General features: G+C 51.1%; 1 protein-coding gene across 1 annotated transcript in view; it reads right to left on the minus strand.

Moving 5' to 3' along the window:
• Positions 1 to 1,994: 1,994 nt before the first annotated feature.
• Positions 1,995 to 19,027, minus strand: part of ATCAY (ATCAY kinesin light chain interacting caytaxin) — a 36,179-nt gene continuing 19,146 nt past the window's right edge. The window contains exons 3-12 of the mRNA XM_014478273.2: positions 17,173 to 17,394; positions 15,468 to 15,653; positions 14,965 to 15,067; positions 12,915 to 13,046; positions 11,889 to 11,975; positions 9,952 to 10,050; positions 9,212 to 9,247; positions 5,594 to 5,665; positions 4,268 to 4,300; positions 1,995 to 2,131 (exon numbers count right to left, since the gene is read on the minus strand). Of these exons, the coding sequence (XP_014333759.1) occupies positions 2,122 to 2,131; positions 4,268 to 4,300; positions 5,594 to 5,665; positions 9,212 to 9,247; positions 9,952 to 10,050; positions 11,889 to 11,975; positions 12,915 to 13,046; positions 14,965 to 15,067; positions 15,468 to 15,653; positions 17,173 to 17,394 (980 nt within the window). The 3' untranslated portion in view covers positions 1,995 to 2,121. The remainder of the gene's footprint in view (positions 2,132 to 4,267; positions 4,301 to 5,593; positions 5,666 to 9,211; positions 9,248 to 9,951; positions 10,051 to 11,888; positions 11,976 to 12,914; positions 13,047 to 14,964; positions 15,068 to 15,467; positions 15,654 to 17,172; positions 17,395 to 19,027) is intronic.

Genomic DNA, 19,027 nt, shown 5'->3' on the forward strand with positions numbered 1-19,027 from the left:
AGCCCCATTGGCTCTGCAGGCTCTCAGTAACTGTCACATTGGGTGGAATGCATCGGTTCCTATCCCCGGCTCCTTTCTCACTGTCACTGAAGCACTGTTGCTAGAAGTTACTGTGTATACTATACTGTGGATCTGTGGGCCTTGCAGGCCACATGTCCATCTCATCAGCAGAGCAGAACCAGTCACTTGAACCTGGAGTTCAACCGGGCCCTGCAGATGCCGAGGCACCTTTTATAAAAGGAGGCACTCAGGGGTGGGGCACGAGCAGACCCAGGATGGAGGGGGCTTTCAGTGCGGGGGTGGGAGTGGAGGGGAGCAGCCTGCCTTGGGCTCCAGGTAACTCATTGGAGCCGGGACACGGATCCTGTCCTTTATTTGACATTCAGGAAACAAAGCAGAAATACAAATTAAAAAATCCCACCAGACACCCAAAGGCCCCAGCCTTGCAGGAGCAGTGCTGGGTTCCAGAAGACAGAGGCCCGAGGCCCAAGGCCCTGCATTTTCCAAGATGGGAGCCACTGGTGGGACAATTCCTGCCATGCAGAAAGCCTTGTTGTCCCTTTGCCTCAGTGCTGAGTGCCACTGTCTCCCTCCTGTCATCAGGGTAACCCTAGAGGCACGCCCTTGATGCCAAGAATCTCCTACTGGGAGATGATTGGGGTAGGGGGTCAATCAAACCTGGATGACGCCTGCCACAGAGGCCAGACACCACCCCTGTTTGACTTCTGCACAAATTTGTGGAAACAGAGGGCTTCCCTGGTGACTCAGATGGTAAAGAATCTGCCTGCCATGCAGGAGACCCGGGTTTGATACCAGAGTCGGGAAAATCCCCTGGAGAAGGAAATGGCAACCCACTCCAGTATTCTTGCCTGGAGAATCCCATGGACAGAGAAACCTGGTGGATTATAGTCCATGGGTCAATGGGGTTGCAAAGAATCGGACACAACTGAACTACTCACAATTTTCATGGAAACAGAAACTCTCAGGGTTGTAGGGGACTGCAGGGGACCACTCTGTGCAAGCACTGCTCATCCTTTTCTTGAATGCCTCAAGAGATGGGGAAGTCACTCCCTCTAGAGCCCACCTGACTGGTCTTTGGAGCATATTAGAAAAGTCTTTTTTTCCTTTCCTCCCTAAGGAAATCTGTCTCCTGTTAATGCAGGTGGCCATAGCATCCAGACCACTGCGACTTATTTTTCCCAGTGACATTTGTAACACTCAAAAGTCCAGTACCCTGTATATGCTTTCTTGTCCGTCAGTATTTCTGTGATGAGCTTATCTTGAAAGCTGGTTTCTCAGCTTCTGCTCCTGGTGGGAACCCAAGGGGGCACATCCCAACTCCATGCTAGGGGGAGGGATTGGGGAAGTGAGGAGGCTCAGCTCGGTAGGAGGTATTGGTTTGGATTGCCCTGTGGCATGGCCTCTGCCTTCAAGGGGCTGGAGAATGTTCTAGACTGAGGGAGAGGGTGGTTGCAACTGTAGGGCAAGGATGATTATCAGTGGCCCTCACTGGTGCCATGGCCTCTGATGTTCCTCAAGGAGGTGGGAGTTATAGGAGGCGAGGGGGCTGGTTTAAAGGAAAAGCTGTGAGTTCAAAGGTCAGGCAGTTCCCCCAGGACATGGTGCTGCTGGGGGTGGTGCTGAACTTCCAGGCCCGATGCCCAGGACTGCAGGGACTGTTCTGGGAGGAAAGGCACGAGGAAGAATCCAGACCCAGCCAGGGAGTCGGTGGGCATCTGTGGCTCCAACCTGGACCAGGTGACACACAAGAGAAGGATCTTGACCAGGAGTCTGTGCAGTGGGATGGGGTCTCTGAGGCCACCAAGACGCATGGGCCATGCTCGATGCTTCTTGCTCTTCTTGGCCATGAGCTCATAAGTGTGGAAGGGTGGAGAATTGGGTTCTTTTCCAGATGCGTTAATACTGCATCATTTTTTTTAAAAAGTGTTTTCAAGCAGCTAGAAAGGATGTTGGGTTTCAGAGATGGATGGGGGAGATGGGCACCCCACTGGAGACTGGGACTTGGGATGAGGTGAGGATGAGATCCAGGGCCGCAGGGCATCCGACAGAGGTTTCTTGGCATCTGAGATCTTTCGTGTTCTCCTCTGTGCTCACGTTACTTCAGGACATGCTGAAGAGGGAGAGACATGGTCAAGTTACCATGATTGGATTTAGAGAAAGTGGAAAATGTTCCATGTGTGTGGAATTGAAAAGAATGATCTAATCTGGCTTTGGCACACTCTCAACAAGAAGAGTGGCACCTACCTTGCAAAGTCTGCCACCTGCCACCCACCTTCCAGGTGTGGTTCTGAAGGGCACCTCTCTTTGGTGCCCCAGCCAATGAGTAGGCCCCAGGGCGGGTGCCCTCAATCAGACTGGGTCAGTTTTCAATTCACCCATCTATTCACCATCCTTCCATCCACTCATCCAACCAACCATCCATCCATCCACACACTCATCCATTCATCCATCTAACCAACCACCCATCCATCATCTATCCACCCATCCATCCATCCACTTATCCAACTCACCATTCACCTCTCCATCCACTTAGCCAACCAACCATCTATCTATCCACACACCCATCCATCCAACCATCCATTTATCCATCCATCCATCCACCCACACACTCATCCATTTATCCATCCATCCAACCAACCATCCATCCATCCACTTGTCCAACCAACCATCCATCTATCTACACACCCATCCATCCATCCATTTATACATCCAACCATCCATCCACATCCATCCAAGCAACCATCCATCCATCCATCCATCCACACACCCATTCAACCATCCATCCATTGACTTATCCATCACCCATCCACCCATCTGTCCATCTATCCACAGGACCCATCTATCTGTTTATCCACCCACCCATATACCTGTCCATCTACCATCTACCATCCAAGCAACCATCCATCCATCTATCCACCCATCTGTCCATCTATCCATTGCTCCCAATCATTCTTTCTATTATGTATTTAATCATTTTAAAAGTGCTTGTTTTTTTATTATCTCTGCCTGAGGTTCCCCGGGGGCATCTAATTCTGCTGTTTATCTGACTTTTTTCATGGTGAATGATTTCCTTGTGTGTTGTGTGTTTGTGGATGGGGACTTATTTTCAGAATGCATAGATTGAGATGGTCTTGTCAGAAATGTATTGAGAACTTGCCTCTATTCAGTGTCTCCAGGGCAGTACTGGTTTAAGTCCATTTTTGATGTTTATTTCTCAGCTTGAGGCTCCTTGGGTCACATGGATAGTATTAAGACATGTAGCTGGCCCATGTTACAGATTTGTAGCAGAGAATGTGGTCAAGGATTAACCCTGCACATTCCAAAGAAAAGTCTGGCCCTTTCCCAGCCTCTTGGAGGCCACCTCCATGACCTTGGAATGTCCTTCTTGATAAGAGTATCTTTGTTTGCCTGGGACCTTGGGTCATGTTGGATAGTCTATGCTGACAGTGTGACTTAAGACAGGAGCTGTGGACCATGTGGTATCACCTCAACCTCTGGAAGGGTTAGAGACGAAGGTCAGCCATGTGTACAGCCCACCACGCATATGACTGACCCCCAGTAAACACCCTGGACGCCAGGGCTCCTGGCGAGCAGCACAGGTTGGTGACACTTGGTGTGTGCCACTGCACTTGGCTGCTGGGAGAATAAAGAGCTGTCCCCATGAGTGCCCTGGGAGACAACAGCCGGGAACTTGCACCTGTCTCTCTTTGCCCAGCCCCATACAGCTCTTCCTATTGCTGATTTTGATCTGTATCCACCCGTCCACTGTGATAAACCATAACCGTGAGCAGATCTGCTTTGCTGAGTCCTGTGAGTGCTTCTAGCAAACCATGGACCCTGAGGGTGGTCCCCAGGACCCGAGACACACAGGGAGGCTTTTTCTGGCATCTAGAGCCAGGCAGACACACTGAGATCAATAGTGGGCAGGTAGTGCACCCTTCAGCTGAGTTAAATCCCAGGTTTCAGGGGTCCTGGCTATGGGTGAATGTCTCAGCCAGGGTCCTCAGCCTGGGACCTCCCATCATTGCACCCCCTGGAGTTGGGCAGGGACCAGCTTCTCACTCAATCCCAGAGGAGGCCCTGTTGTCACGGTAATCATGATCTCTCTGCCTCCCTGGTGCCTCCTCCCTCCACCACCAAGTCACGGGGACTCATCCAGGCTAGGTTCCACTTAGAATGTTTCCAAAAAAACGTGCCAAGAACCACCCCTCCCCCCTCCCCCCTTCCCCCCCGGCTTCCCACACACCTCGTTTCCTGATCTTCTGTGGCCAAAGCAGACCTGTGGGAAAAGGAAGGAATCCCAGCATGAGTTGCCTGTTTGGGAGCCTTGGCATTTGGCTGTGAGCCCTATGAGGCCCAACATGGCTGCATCCTGATCTGGCACAAAGCAAGCGTCAGCATGTGTCTCCTGTGTAACAAATGAGCCAGGACAGGTAGTCACGAGGACGGCCAAGCCCCCTTGGCTGCCACAAAGTGAAGTCACCAGTGTTGCCCCAGGCCCACCCGCCTGGAAGGTGGGACCCACCCACCAGGGCCTGCACAAAGGCCAGCCAGAACCTCCATCTGAGAGCAGATCCTGGTCTCTCAGGCACGTCAGTTGCCCCTGGCCCCCGTGCTTGGCCTGTGATAGATGCAAGGTGGGAGGAGGAGGAGGGGACAGTCCCGGGCTATAGCCACTTCCCTCAAAGAGCCCAAGGACAGGAGAAGAAGGGTACAACAAGCAGCAACTGCAGGAGGCAGATGGCACAGAAAGAGACAGGGAAGGACAGGGCCATGCTATCTGTCTGCACATCCCAGGGGGAGGCACTAAAGGACTTTTATAATAACAGAGTCACTGGATTAAAAACAAATTAGGAGGGGATGGGAATGGAAGGGATTGCTTAGTTGGGTACAGGGTCTCCCTCTGGGCGGAAAGAATGTTTGGGAGAGAGGTGCTGGTTGCCCAAAATTGTTGTTCAACTGCTCAGTCATGTCTGACTCTTTGCAGCCCCATGGATTGCAGCACACTAGGCCTCCCTGTCCTTCACTATCTCCAGGAGTTTGGTCAAACTCATGTCCATTGAGTCGGTGATACCCTCCAACCATTTCCTCCTCTGTTGCCCTCTTTAGCCTTCAATCTTTCCAAGCATCCAGGTCTTTTACAATGAGTCGGCTCTTTCAATCAGGTGGCCAAAATATTGTAGCTTTGGCTTCAGTGTCAGTCCTTTCAATGAATATTCAGGGTTGCTTGCCTTTAGGATGGACTGGTTTGATCTTCTTGCAGTCCAAGGGACTCTAAAGAGATGTACTAAATTCACATTAAAATGGTTTGATGGAGTAGGTCTTGTGGTGGGGCTTTTTTTTTTTTTTTCTTCACTATGAAGCATACAGGATCTTAGTTTCTAGACCAGGGATGGAACCTGCGCCCCATGTAGTGGAAGTGTGGAGTCTTAACCACTGGATCACCAGGGAAGTCCCAAGGTGGTCTTATTTCAGCACCATAGTGACCTTAGATCACCTTCATCTGATGTTCTTTGGGCTCGGCAGCCCCTGGCAGGTGTGAGCTCTTGCCCATGGCCACCTGGACACCTACCTGTCTTCTGCCAGTCCCGCCTCTGCCTTCTCTTCAGACCTGGGCAGGACGTACTCCGGCTGCGGCCTCGCGCTGGGAACAGAAAGAGGTGAGCAGGGGTAACCAGCTGGCTGAGTGGGCTGAGGGGCTCTTGGCTCCCACTCCCCTCCATCTGGGCTGCCGTGACCTGACAGCAGTCTGGAAAGGGTTTGCCTGCCCTGGGAAGTGCCGGGGCCCAGAGGGTGGAGCAAGTGATGGGATGGTCAGGAATTCATCAAGATGAAGGCCATGGGGAGAAAGAAAAAAAAATGAGAAAAAAATAGAGAGAGAGATTTAAAAAAAGCAGAACAATAATGAAGACTAAAAGATAACAACCCCTGAGGGGTAAAACCAGACTCCAACAGCAAAGAGAGAGAAGAAAAGAAAAAAAAAAAAAATATATATATATATATATAAGAAAAATATAAATAAGAGGGATCAGAATAATAACAAAGATTAGAAAATAACAGAATAAGAAACCACAATCACAGAAAACTGATCAAACTGATTACATAAACTACAGCCTTGTCTAACTCAATGAAATTATGAGCCATGCCGTGCAGGGCCAAGCAAGATGGACAGGTCATGGTGGAGAGTTCTGACAAAACGTGGTGCACTGGAGAAGGAAACGGCAAACCACTTCAGTATTCTTGCCTTCCCCATGAACAGTATGAAAAGGCAAAAAGATATGGCACTGAAAGATGAACTCCCCAGGTCGGTAGGTGCCCAATATGCTACTGGAGAAGAGTGGAGAAATAACTCCAGAAAGAATGAAGAGACAGAGCCAAAGCGAAAAAAAACCCCAGCTGTGGCTGTGACTGGTGATGGAAATAAAGTCTAATGCTGTAAAGAGCAGTATTGCATAGGAACCTGGACTGTTAGGTCCATGAATCAAGATAAATTGGAAGTGGTCAAATAGGAGATGACCAGAGTGAACATAGACATTTTAGCAATCAGCGAACTAAAATGGACTGGAATGGGTGAATTTAACTCAGATGACCATTATATCTACTACTGTGGGCTAAGAATCCCTTAGAAGAAATGAAGTAGCCCTCATAGTCAACAAAAGAGTTCCAAATGCAGTTTTTGGGTGCAGTCTCAAAAATGACAGAATGATCTCTGTTCATTTCCAAGGCAAAACTTTCAATATCACAGTAATCCAAGTCCATGCCCCAACCAGTAATGCTGAAGAAGCTGAAGTTGAACAGGTCTATGAAGACCTACAAGACCTTCTAGAACTAACACCCAAAAGAGATGTCCTTTTCATTACAGGGGACAGGAATGCAAAAGTAGGAAGTTAAGAGATACGTGGAGTAACAGGCAAGTTTGGCCTTGGAGTACAAAATGAAGCAGGGCAAAGGCTAACAGAGTTTTTCCAAGAGAACGCACTGATCATAGCAAACACCCTCTTCCAACAACACAAGAGATGATGCTACATGTGAACATTACCAGATGGTCAATACCGGAATCAGATTGATTATATTCTTTGCAGCCAAAGATGGAGAAGCTCTATACAGTCAGCAAAAACAAGACCTGGAGTGGATTGTGGCTCAGATCATGAACTCCTTATTGCCAAATTCAGACTTAAATTGAAGAAAGTAGGGGAAACCACTAGACCATTCAGGTATGACCTAAATCAAATCCCTTACAATTATACAGTGGAAGTGACAAATAGACTCAAGGGATTAGATCTGATAGACAGAGTGCCTGAAGAGCTTCGTGACATTGTGTAGGAGGCAGTGATCAAGACCATCCTCAAGAAAAAGAAATGCAAAAAGGCAAAACGGTTGTCTGAGGAGGCCTTACAAATAGCTGAGAAAAGAGAAGCTAAAGGCAAAGGAGAAAAGGAAAGATATACCTATCTGAATGCAGAGTTCCAAAGAATAGCAAGGAGAGGTAAGAAAGCCTTCCTCAGTGATCAATGCAAAGAAATAGAGGAAAACAACAGAATGGGAAAGACTAGAGATCTCTTCAAGAAAATTAGAGATATCAAGGGAATATTTCATGCAAAGATGGGTACAATAAAGGACAGAAATGGTATGGACCTAACAGAAGCAAAAGATATTAAGAAAAGGTGGCAAGAATACATAGAAGAACAATACAAAAAGGATCTTCATGACCCATGGCTTAACTGTGCAGAGGATAAGGCCCAGGTCCCCAGGAGGATCCCCAGGGCCCTGGGCAGGGGAACAGCAGATGGATTCCCCTCTCTTCCACACCCAGGGGGACTCCTGCTCTGTCTCCTCTCTCACCTGCACCCACAGGACCTACATGGGCAGAGGGTGCCCTTGGAAGTGTCCCTGGAGGATAGAAGGGGTCCCAGAGAGTGGAGGGGGCCCGGAGGGAGGCGGGCCCTGGAGGATGGAGGGGGCCCTGGGAAGGAGGAGGGAACTGGAGGATAGCAGGGTTCCCAGATGGTGGAGGGCCCTTGGAAGGGAGAAGGAGGGGGCATGCAGAGTATGGGGACCCTGGATGGTGGAGGGTTTCCTGAATGGTGGAGGGCTTGGCCTGGAGGGAGCAGAGAGCCCTTGAGGGCAAGAGGGGAACCCTGCGGAGCAGAGGGCCCAGTCCAGAGGACAGATTGGGGTCCCCAGAGGGATGAGGGGTCTCCAGAGGTGTAACAGGAGGGAAAGGGGCAGGGCACAACTTTTGAAAGAATGACATAGCCCAAGGACACAACATAAACCAATAAGAATCAAATAGGTCCAAGAAGGGAGACAAGGGGACTTTGATTAGACCTTGATCCTCGATCTGCAAGCTAAATGACACACCCAGAGGCACCACCACAGTTCCAAGGCACTGTCAAAAGACCAAGGAGTGGGCAGTTGCCCGATTCCTGGAAATCTCCACTCTTTCCCCAAAATAGTTGGAATAATCCTCCCACTCGTTAGCCTATGAAATTACCCACTCTATAAAAACTAACCACACCACATTTCATGGCCGCGCTTGCCCTCTGCAATGGCCCACACTCTGTCTGGGGAGTGTACTTCTCTCTGCAACTGTGTAAATCCACCTCTTACCTGTCACTTTGTCTCTCACTAAATTCTGTGGTGAGACATCAAGAACCCGAGTTTCATCAGGTCCTGAAACAGGCACTGTGGGTTTTGGCTGGGTTCGAGTCCCAATCTGACATAAATGGTCTCAGAGGGAGGAGGAAACTGGAAAGCAGGGAGTGGAGAGGGACCTGGGGGTGAGCCCCAGAGGGTGGACGAGACCAGGAGAGTGGCCTCCTGAAGGGTGGAGGGCTCAACCTGGGGGCCTTAGGAGGCTCCCCAGGGCTGAGCCCTCACTGTCACCAGCATCATTAGAAGGACTCTACTGAGCCCACTATTTTTGCCCAGTGGGCTACGCTGATCCTAATTCCTCATGATAACCTGCAGGATGAATTTTTCACTTGTCTAATATTATGCTGAGACTGAGCAGGGGAGCCTGGATTCCAGCCTGGGTCTGACTCCAACACCTCTAGAGAAGGCAGGGCTTTGAAACACATGCGTGCGTGACATGGGTCCCAGCTGAGTTGAAGCCGCTGGCTTCCCCCAGCCTTGACCCAGCTCAGCGGCAGCCCCAACCCGGCCAGAATACAGGCTGCTCTGCACATACCTTTCTCTCCTGGCCTTCAGCCGTTCCTCCTCGTACCTGGAAGAGAGAAAAAGGAGAAGGCTTAAGAGGTGGCTTGGGAATCCCCTCCACTCTGGGAACAGGAAAGCAGTCTCACTGTCACATCTGAACACATGCCAGGCTTCAGAGCAAACAGGATAGCCTGCAGCTACCTTACAAAGCCCCACCTCACCCCACCTCAGGGCAGGGATAGCTGTTTTACTGGCATATTCCAGTGTCTGGTGTTGCTGCAACTCAGCAGACATTTCTAGCATCTGCCCTAAACAAAGCCAGGATAAAGCAATTAATCATTAACGTGGCTTTGTCTACAGACACCGCCCCCCCCCACCCCCCGCCACAAAGGGCCAGAGAGTCAATATTTTCAGCTTTTCATACCAGTCTCTGTGGCAACCCCTTGATTCTGTTGTAGCTTGAAAGCAGCCATGGATGGTTTGTAAATGGACAAGTGTAGCTGTGTGCCAATAAAACTTTATTTATAAAGACAAGCCAGGGGCCAGGACTCACTGGCCCCTCTGCCTACACTAGAGGAGCCAGGTCTGCTGTGTTCTGTCATTTCACAGGTGCCTGTTTCACTCTATTTTCCTCTGTCTTGCTCTCCCACTCAGGTCTGGTTCTCTGGCAGCCTGACTGGGCAGAGCATGGGAGGTTGGGAGATAAGCAGCTCTGGGGATGGATGATGTGGATGGAGGTGGGGTGGCGCTCCCACGGCGCAAGACACTCACTGTAGCACACAGTCTGGGATCTGCACGTGCTCCATGGGGATGAGCTGCTCCAGATCTTCCAAGCTGTGCACATACTGGATCTTGTTGATGAACTTGACGCTGGTGGGAGAAGGAGGGACACGTCTGAAAGCCAGCCCTTGGGGTGGTGACTCAGGGTCAGAGGGAGCGATGGCAGCCAGGGATGTACATGCAGCCCTATTCCAGGATGCCCCAGCACACTCACCCAAACCTCCCTCTCAGCCCATGCCAGACCTCATCCCCGCCCCTGGTGCGGGTACAGAGCAGAACCTGGGGTCTCTGCCTGCAAGAAGGGAAGGCTCCTGAGCCATGTGTCTGACACCAGTCTCCGCTGAGCAGAGAGTTGTTGTTCAGTCGCTCAGTTGTGTCTGACGCTTTCAGATCCCATGAACTGCAGCACACAGGCCTCTCTGTCCTTCACTATCTCCCTGAGTTTGCTCAAACTCACGTCCATTGAGTCGGTGACGCCATACAACCATCTCATCCTCTGTCACTCTCTTCTCCTCCTGCCATCAATCTTTCCTGGCATCAGGGTCTTTTCTAATGAGTTGGCTCTGCATCAGGTGGCCAAACTACTGGAGCTTCAGCTTCAGCATCGGTTCTTCCAGTGAACATTCAGGGTTGATTTCCTTTAGGATTGACCGGTTTGATCTCCTTGCAGTCCAAGGGATTCTCCAGAGTCTTCTCCAGCACCACAATTTGAAGGCATCAATTCTTCGGTGCTCAGCCTTCTTTTTGGTCCAACTCACACCCGTACATGACTACTGGAAAAACCATAGCTTTGACTATATGGACTTTTGAGCAGAGAGGAAAGGAAGGAAGAAAGCAGAGAGGGATGAGATGCTATTAATATCAGACTCCAGGCTCCATCTTCCCCAGGAGGTGCTCCTCTGTGTCAGTCTTCCCAAGAACACTTTCATGGCACCATCGTCACTGTCTGGTGGCACCAGTAGTCACTTGGGCATGAGGCAGGTGCACGTGGGCACTGCTGATTCATCTTCCACTCTTCCAGGGTGAATGGCTTCTTCCTGTCCAAATCCAGCTCTGGCCACTGGCTACTACTGACGTGACTGATCACCAGCTTGGGGCTTTGAACTCGTGATTTTTTTTTAAAAAACATTACCTTAAATCTAATTTTGGTACAATGTCAAATAAACTCCTTTTCAAGGTCAAATCAGTTTTTCTAACAATGAGTTACCTTCTCTAAGGCTAAGAGAATGTAACTGTACAATAAGTCATAAAATAATCAAATAGGGACTTCTCTGGTGGTCCAGTGGATAGGACTCCGAGCTTCCACGGCAGGGGGCCTGGGTTCGATCCCTGGCTGGGGAACTAAGATCCCACATGCTGAGAAGCATGGCCAAAAAGTAAAATAATAAACAATAAAAAAAGGAACTAAAGAGCCTCTTGGTGAAGGTGAAGGAGGAGACTGAAAAAGCTGGCTTGAAGCTCAACATTAAAAAAAAACTAAGATCGTGGCATCTGGTCCCATCGCTTCATGGCAAATAGAAGGCAAAAAGGTGGAAGCAGTGACAGACTTTATTTTCTTGGGCACCAAAATCACTGTGGATGATAACTGCAGCCATGAAATTAAAAGATGCTTGCTCCTCGTAAGGAAAGCTATGACAAAAATCTAGACAGTGTGTTAGAAAACAGAGACGTCACTTGGCCGACAAAGGTCCAGATAGTGGCCGTGTCACACGGTATGAGGGATCTTAGTTCCCCCACCATGGATGGAACCCAAATCCCCCTGCACTGGAAGCACAGAATCTTAACCACCGGACTGCCGGGGAAGTCCACTTTTAAACTGTGTAAAACAACCATATAGACTCCCAAGAGAGGAGCTGGAAAATGCTGATTAAAAAAGAAAAGACACATGACAACCCAGGTGGGTATCGAGACTCAGATCACGATCTCACCTGATGAAAGGGCGGGAGATGGCCAGAACGGTGCGGATGAACCAGGATGGGTGGACGATGATTAAGGACTTCAGGTTTTTCCGAAGTCTGTGTGGGGAGGCAGAGAGAGCAATATGGGCTCCCTGGGGGGAAAGCCCCGGGGAGGGAGCAGCTAAAGGGTGTCACCCACTCTGTGAGCCCAGGCAGTGCTCTGATGATCTCCATTGATGGGGAGGAGACTGAGTCTTGGTTAAGCTAAGCCCACCCCCTCCACCCCTGGAAGGGTCTGCAGGTGGCAGAGCTGATGTCTGGCCCTGGCTCCCTCTTGATTTAGATTCTGAGCATCTGACTGTGTGGCCATGTGCGTGTGTGTGTGAGTCACTTCAGTCGTGTCCAACTCTTTGTGACTCCATGGACTGTAGTCCACTAGGCTCCTCTGTGCATGAAATTCTCCAGGCAAGAATACTGGATGGGGCTGCCATGGCCTCCTCTGGGGGATCTTCCCGACCCAGGGATTGAACCCACATCTTTTATGTCTCCTGCACTGGCAGGTAGGTTCTTTACCACTAGCGCCACCTGGAAAGCCCTTGCATGGCCACATCACCTCTCCTTCCTGAAAGATTTTCTAGGGCCCCCAGTTCTAAGCACCTGCTACAGGTGAGTTGAACTGCAGGGGTCTTTGTCTGGTCTCCCTCTTTGTCTGGGAGCAGGATCACTGCAGGGGTCATTAGCTAAGGTGAGATCATATCCCAGCAGGGCCTGCCCCCTAACCCACAGTCACTGGGGTCCTTATAAAAGGGGGCATTTGCACACAGGCGTGCACAGGGCCGGTTCTCCCTCACAGTTCCAGAAGGAACTGACCTTGCAGACAACTTGACCAAAGACTTCTAGCTTCCAGAACTAGGAGACAACACATGTCTGCTGTTTAAGCCGCCCAGTCTGGTGCTTTGTTATGCCCGCCCCAGCCGCGCCCTTTCAGAGTTGGGGGGACTTCAGTGCGCGGGTCCCACCGCACGCTGAGGCCGTCCCCCAGCCCCATGCACTCACCTCCGGTCGATCATCTGGTAGCACTTTTTCAGCCAGCCAATGCCCGGCATCCTCCGCCGGGGCGTGGCGCCATTCAGGTACACGATCATGTAATCTTCTGCCACGAGGAGCTCCAGGCTGCTGATGACGTACCTAGTCACGAGGCACAGAGGACCGGGGACCCGGAAGGACTGGCTCAGAGTCAGGAAGCCCAGTTCCCCGGGACTAGGTCCTGTGGCCCCCGTCCTTTCTGTTTCTACCTGCCCTGGCTGTGTCACACCTGTTCAGGTGTTGTTGGCTGTCCTGGCATGCTCAGCAGGATAGCGGGGGAGGGGAGCAGAGGACTCCCAAACACCCCCAAATCGGGGTCAGTGGGCACAATGATAGTAGTAGTTACTATCTTACTGAGGAGTTTTGTTTGTTTGTTTTTTTAAACTGAGTCCCTTGGACTGCAAGGAGAGGAAACCAGTCGATCCTAAAAGGAAATCAACCCGGAACATTTTGTTGGAAGGACTGAAGCTGAAGCTCCAGTACTTTGGCCACCTGATGGGAAGAGCCCACTCATTGGAGAAGACCCTGATGCTGGGAAAGATAGAATGCATGAGGAGAAGGGGACCACAGAGGATGAGACGGCTGGAAGGCATACCAACTTGATGGACATGAATTTGAGCAAATTCCAGGAGACAGTGGAGAATGGGGAAGCTTGGCGCCCTGCAGTCCACGTGTTGGAAAGAGTCGGACACAACTTAGCAACTAGACAACAATTTTTTTGAGTGTTTACTAGGTGCCAAGTGATTTATACTCTTGAACTCATCTAATGGCTCCATTAATTCTGGAATGTAAGTTTCAACAGCCCCAGATGCCCTTGGGGGACTAAAGAACAATTTTTTTGAGTGTTTACTAAGTGCCAAGTGATTTATACTCTTGAACTCATCTAATGTCTCCATTAATTCTGGAATGTAAGTTTCAACAGCCCCAGATGCCCTTGGGGGACAAACACCCACAGCCAGTGGTCCACTGCACCTGACTTCAGGGACCTGGGGTCCATCCGAGCCCTGTCTCCCCTTAAGTGATTTCAGAAGAATCTTCTCCTCTTTCAGCCTCCACTTCCCCATCTGTAAATCAGGGAGACTGGGCTCCTTGGTAAGTCAGGCCGCTTTCTGATCTGACCTTCCATGGGTACTTCCTCTTCCTCTGACCCACCTGGCACCCTCAACTGCCCCCCCACCCTGCTGCCCCCCGAGGAAGAAGGAAATCTTCATAATAATGAAAATTGGAGTGATAACGATTTGCTGAGCTCTTACTGTCATCTGCCAGGTATTTTTTTTTTTCCACACCAGGAGGTACATGGGATCTTAGTTCTCCAACCAGGAATCAGACCCACGGCCCTGCATTAAGAACCCAAGGATGGTGTGGTCTTAACCACTGGACACCAATGAAGTCCCACCAGGTGCTTTATCCTTAATTATCTGTCTCCATCCTAGCAAAACTACCTGTGTGTCCTTGGGCAAGTGACTTAACCTCTCTGTGCCTCAAGCACTGCAGCCACAGAATGGGAGGCAACTATAACTACCCCACAGAGTCTTGTTGGGGATGGAACATGCTCTCACATACAAAGCCCTTAGCATTGTGGCTACCGCATAGTGTGCATGCGTGCTCAGTCACTTCAGTCGAGTCTGATTCTGTGTGACCCTAAGGACTGTAGCCCGCCAGGCTGCTCTATCCATGGGATTCTCCAGGCAAGAATACTGGAGTGGGTTGCTGTGTCCTCCTCCAGGAGATTTTGCCAACCCAAGGATCGAACCCATGTCTCTTGTGTCTCCTGCATTGGCGGGTGGATTCTTTACCGCTGAGCACCCCGGGTGGGCTTCCGTAAATGCCACTGATGATGACAACAGCACCAGTGAGGCCCAGCGGGCAAGCAGAGGACTCAGATGCAGGTCTGCCCGTGGTTCAGCCCTTCCCTGGTGCCAGGTAGAACCACCCAGTGTGATCCTTGCTGCCTGTCCTGCCCACCGGCTGGGAACCTCAGAACTGTGGGCAGCTGGGATGGAGTGGCCAGGTCACTTACAGGAAGAGGTTCTCCATGATGTAGTGGTAGTCAGGGGAGCTGCTGTCTGGGAGGAAGCAGGCAGCAAAGACGATAATGGCATTGAGACCTTCTCCGTAGTACCCTGTGGAGAGGCAGCTGGTGAGCAGCGCTGGACAGGGCTGGGCAGAGCCCTCTCCCAGCTCTGAGTTGCCCTGTGCTCTGCCACATGCATGCGTCTCATAGCTGGCCAGCCCCCTTCCACTCACTGCCCATACTCAGAGGACACAGCTCTGGGCCCCAGCACCCTGGCTAAAGAAGCCAGAAAACACCTTCCATGGGGGATGCCAGCCACCCTCATGGGCACCTCTGGTGTGCCCCCACATGTCTAAGCCTTGCCCCCATGTGAGTTTCATCCCTGCACACCTGGACACTATAGTTTAACATCCCCCTGGCTCAGAAGAAGAGACCGAGGTTCAGAGAGGACCACTGCTGGGCCCTCTAGTTGTTGGAGCCAGGAGGGGGCCCTCAGGGCATGGTCTCACCTCCATGGGTCACCACCCTCATGTAGGGCCGGATCATGTGTAGATCGATCCGGTGTTCCTGTTCCCCAATGATCACCGTCCTCCACAGACGCCCGTTGGCTGCGCTGCCGTCCTCCGCTGAGCCGTCCCCAAACAGATCCGCGCTGTCCCCAGGCATGTTCTTGGCAGCGGCCACGGGGGTGTCATCTGGAGCAGGGCAGCAGGGAGGGTGAGAAAGAGGGACGCCTGAATCTGGACATCTCGTCCCAGCCTCCCTCTCTGGGCTGCCTTGGCCGCCCGTGGCCACAGAGCCTCTTCCTCTCCTCCCCAGGCCAGAGGAAGACCACTCATCTCACCCTTTTGCTGGGTAGAGCCCATTTCTTGCTGGGTGACCTTGTACACATTTTTTCCCTCTCTGGGCTTCTCGGGGGTTCTTAACCACTCTTGAAATTATCTGTCTCTTGCCCAACTGTCATCCTGCAATCTTCCCACCTCAGAAAATAGCCTGGCTGTTTTCCCAGCTGCTCAGGCCCTAAACCCAGCTACCACCTTCGACCTCTTTCCCCTTCATATTTCACATCCACCCAACAAATGCTGTGCCTCTGCTTCCGTCCCCATGGACACCACCATTGCTACCTTTTAAAAAAGTACTTATTTGGTTGCGCCCTCTTTGCTGCAGCATGCAGGATCTTTAGTTGCAGCATGCAGAATCTAGTTTCCTGACCAGGGATCAAACCTGGGCCCCCTGCATTGGGAGCATGGGGTCTTAGCCACTGGACCACCAGGGAGATTCCCTGTTGCCATCTTTCTGACCTGTGTTCTTGCCTTGGAATATCAGCCCCAGTAATACCCATCCAGTGAGGCCAGTCCCGACAACCCTGCCGAAGAACCCTCCTCACCCTAGGAATCCTGGTTCAGGGTGTCTTGGGCTGGGCATTGTGGACATTCAGGGCCAGTCACTGCCTGTGGGGGGCGTCCTGGGCACTACAGGGTGTGGAGCAGCATCCCTGATCCCACCCCCTTGATGCCAGGATCCCCCCAGTTGTGACAACCACAGATGCCCCCAAATGTGGTCCAGTGTCCCTTGGGAGGGTTGAATTGCCCGAATGAGCCCCCCTACCCTTTCCCATCACCTATTTCTCCCACAGCACCAGCGACCAGGTGCAATTACCTTGTGTCCATTTGTTCTGTTACCCAGAGCCCTGCTTTCTGACTGCCCTGAGAGCAGGCAGGCACCGTGTTTTCCCGACGGATCCCTGCCCTCTCTACCCTACCTCCACATGGCAATCAAGACTCACTTCACGTACACTTGTGGAATCAGGGGGCGGCCCCTCCTTCTGGTCTTGATCACTTTTGATCAAGTGAATTGGGTGAAAGACAAGTCTCCCAGCAAAGTCCACAAGTCCACGAGAGAATGCACGTGGAGTCCCAGGGCCTGTTTTGGGAGTCTTGGGTTGGAAGCCCTGCCCCAGGCCTTCCCTGGTGAGCCAGTGGTTAAGATTCCATGCTTCCAATGCAGGGGAACAAGTTCCATCCCTGGTCTGGGAACTAAAATGCTACACAGCATGGCCAAAAAAACCCCCAAAAAACAACAAAAGAAGCCCTGCCCACCTTGAACCTCTGGGAAGGTGGGGGGGGGGACTCTGGCAAGATGGCCCCAGAAGCTGAGAGGAGCACTGGGGTCTGATTTGGGGATTGGGTAGGGACGGTAAGCGACCGACCTCACCTTCCCACTCCAGCTCATTGCCGTTCCCCAGGAACTCCAGTGAGTCAGTCTCATCAGGGGTCTCAATGTCATCCACGTTGATGTCCAGGTCATCGGGGGTGTCCAGGAAGTCATCTGACAGCAGGGAGCCCTCACTCTGGTCCAGGGAAATGTTGATCTCAGGGGCCACCAGCGTCTTTCGCTTACGATGAGCCCCGTTGAAGTTCAGCGTGTTGGGAGGGGCTGTGGGGGAAAGGGAAAACGGAAAGTCAAAGCAAAACCAGTCGCTTGTTTTTTCTTCCCCTTCTCCTTTTCCAGACCCTACAGAGATCTGCTCTGCCCTTCCGTGGGGAGTGCTTAGAAATCAGACAACATCCTCTCACAGCAGCAGTTAATGGAACCATCCAGCTCGGAGGTCAAGGGCAGACACTTGGACATTGGACAGTCCTGGGTTCAGAGCCTGACCTTGCTACCCACCAGCTCTGTGACCCTGCAGTGCCACCTTGCTCTGAGCTTGACTCAGTTTTACCATCTGCAAAATGGGACTCACAGGTGAGTTGAGCCAAGGTCAAACAATGACATGGAGATTAGACCCCAGGCAGCCTGGTCTCCAGATTGAGCTCCAGATCTGCCAGTATCTGCGCCTTTTGTTCCTTCTCGCTAAGGCTGATGGAGAATGTCCGAGTTCTGCTTTTTGCCTTTCTGGGATGTATGACTCTAACAATTAACTTTTGGTGATCACATAACACAGGCCAGGCCCTAGCCCACATTTTCATGTTCTGACTTCTCTAGACAGATACATGTGTTCAGTCATGTCTGACTGTTTCCCACCCCATGGACTGTAGCCTGCCAGGCTCCTCTATCCATGGGATTCTCCAGGCAAGAATATTGAAGTGGGTTGCCATGCCCTCCTCCAGGGGATCTTCCCGACCCAGGGATCGAATCCGTGTCTCTTGTGTCTCCTGGATCTCCTGCATTGGCAGGTGGATTCTTTACTGCTGAGTCAGTTGCAACCTTGCTACTGACCCATTGGACAGATGAGCAAACTGAGGCACAGGGAGGCAGGATCTTGCTATGTCACTCTGAAGCCCATGGGGGTGGATATTCCCCATGGTTTGGACCACTTCCTCCTAAAGACTCTTAGCCTGGACTCTGGTCTCCTTATAAAAGGTGGTTTCACCTCCTGGGCTGTCCCCAAGGGGTTAAAACCATCTAACAGCCCTTGGAGCAGAGCTAACCCCTCAGGCTTATGGGGTTTACAAGGGGAGGAAAGCCACCCCCTCCCCCAAAGGCAGCTCTGGGAAAAGAGGCTGACCTTCCAGAGACCCCAGAAATTCTCCGTTTCATTACATAGCCTTTGAAGACAAAATCAATAAACGAGTCAGAGAGTCCCTCACCAACTCAATGGACATGAGTCTGAGCAAACCCCAGGAGACAGTGAAGGACAGGGAATCCTGGTGTGCTGCAGTCCATGGAGTCGCAGAGTTGGACACAACTGAGCGACTGAACAACATCAAGGAGAATCTCGCCCCTCTCTTATATTGGATGACATTCATAGATCCATAATTAAGTGGACCACATTTTTTAAAAGTATTTATTTTTATTTATGTATTTGATTGTGCTTTGATCGGTCTTACTTGCAGCATGTGGGATCTAGTTCCCTGACCAGGGATCAAACCCATGTCCCCTGCATTGGAAGCTTGGAGTCAGCCAATGAACCACCAGGGAAATCCTTGGACTACCTTTTGTTTTCATTTTGAATCTCATATTTTTTTTTTTTTCACTTTGAATCTCTTGATCCATAAGCAACAGGTCAGACTGCTTCGAGAGACACTGCGGTATAGAAATATGCATTTTGGCAAAAAATTATAAAGAC

Source organism: Bos mutus, chromosome 7 (assembly GCF_027580195.1).
Source record: "Bos mutus isolate GX-2022 chromosome 7, NWIPB_WYAK_1.1, whole genome shotgun sequence".
NCBI classification, from domain to species: Eukaryota; Metazoa; Chordata; class Mammalia; order Artiodactyla; family Bovidae; genus Bos; species Bos mutus.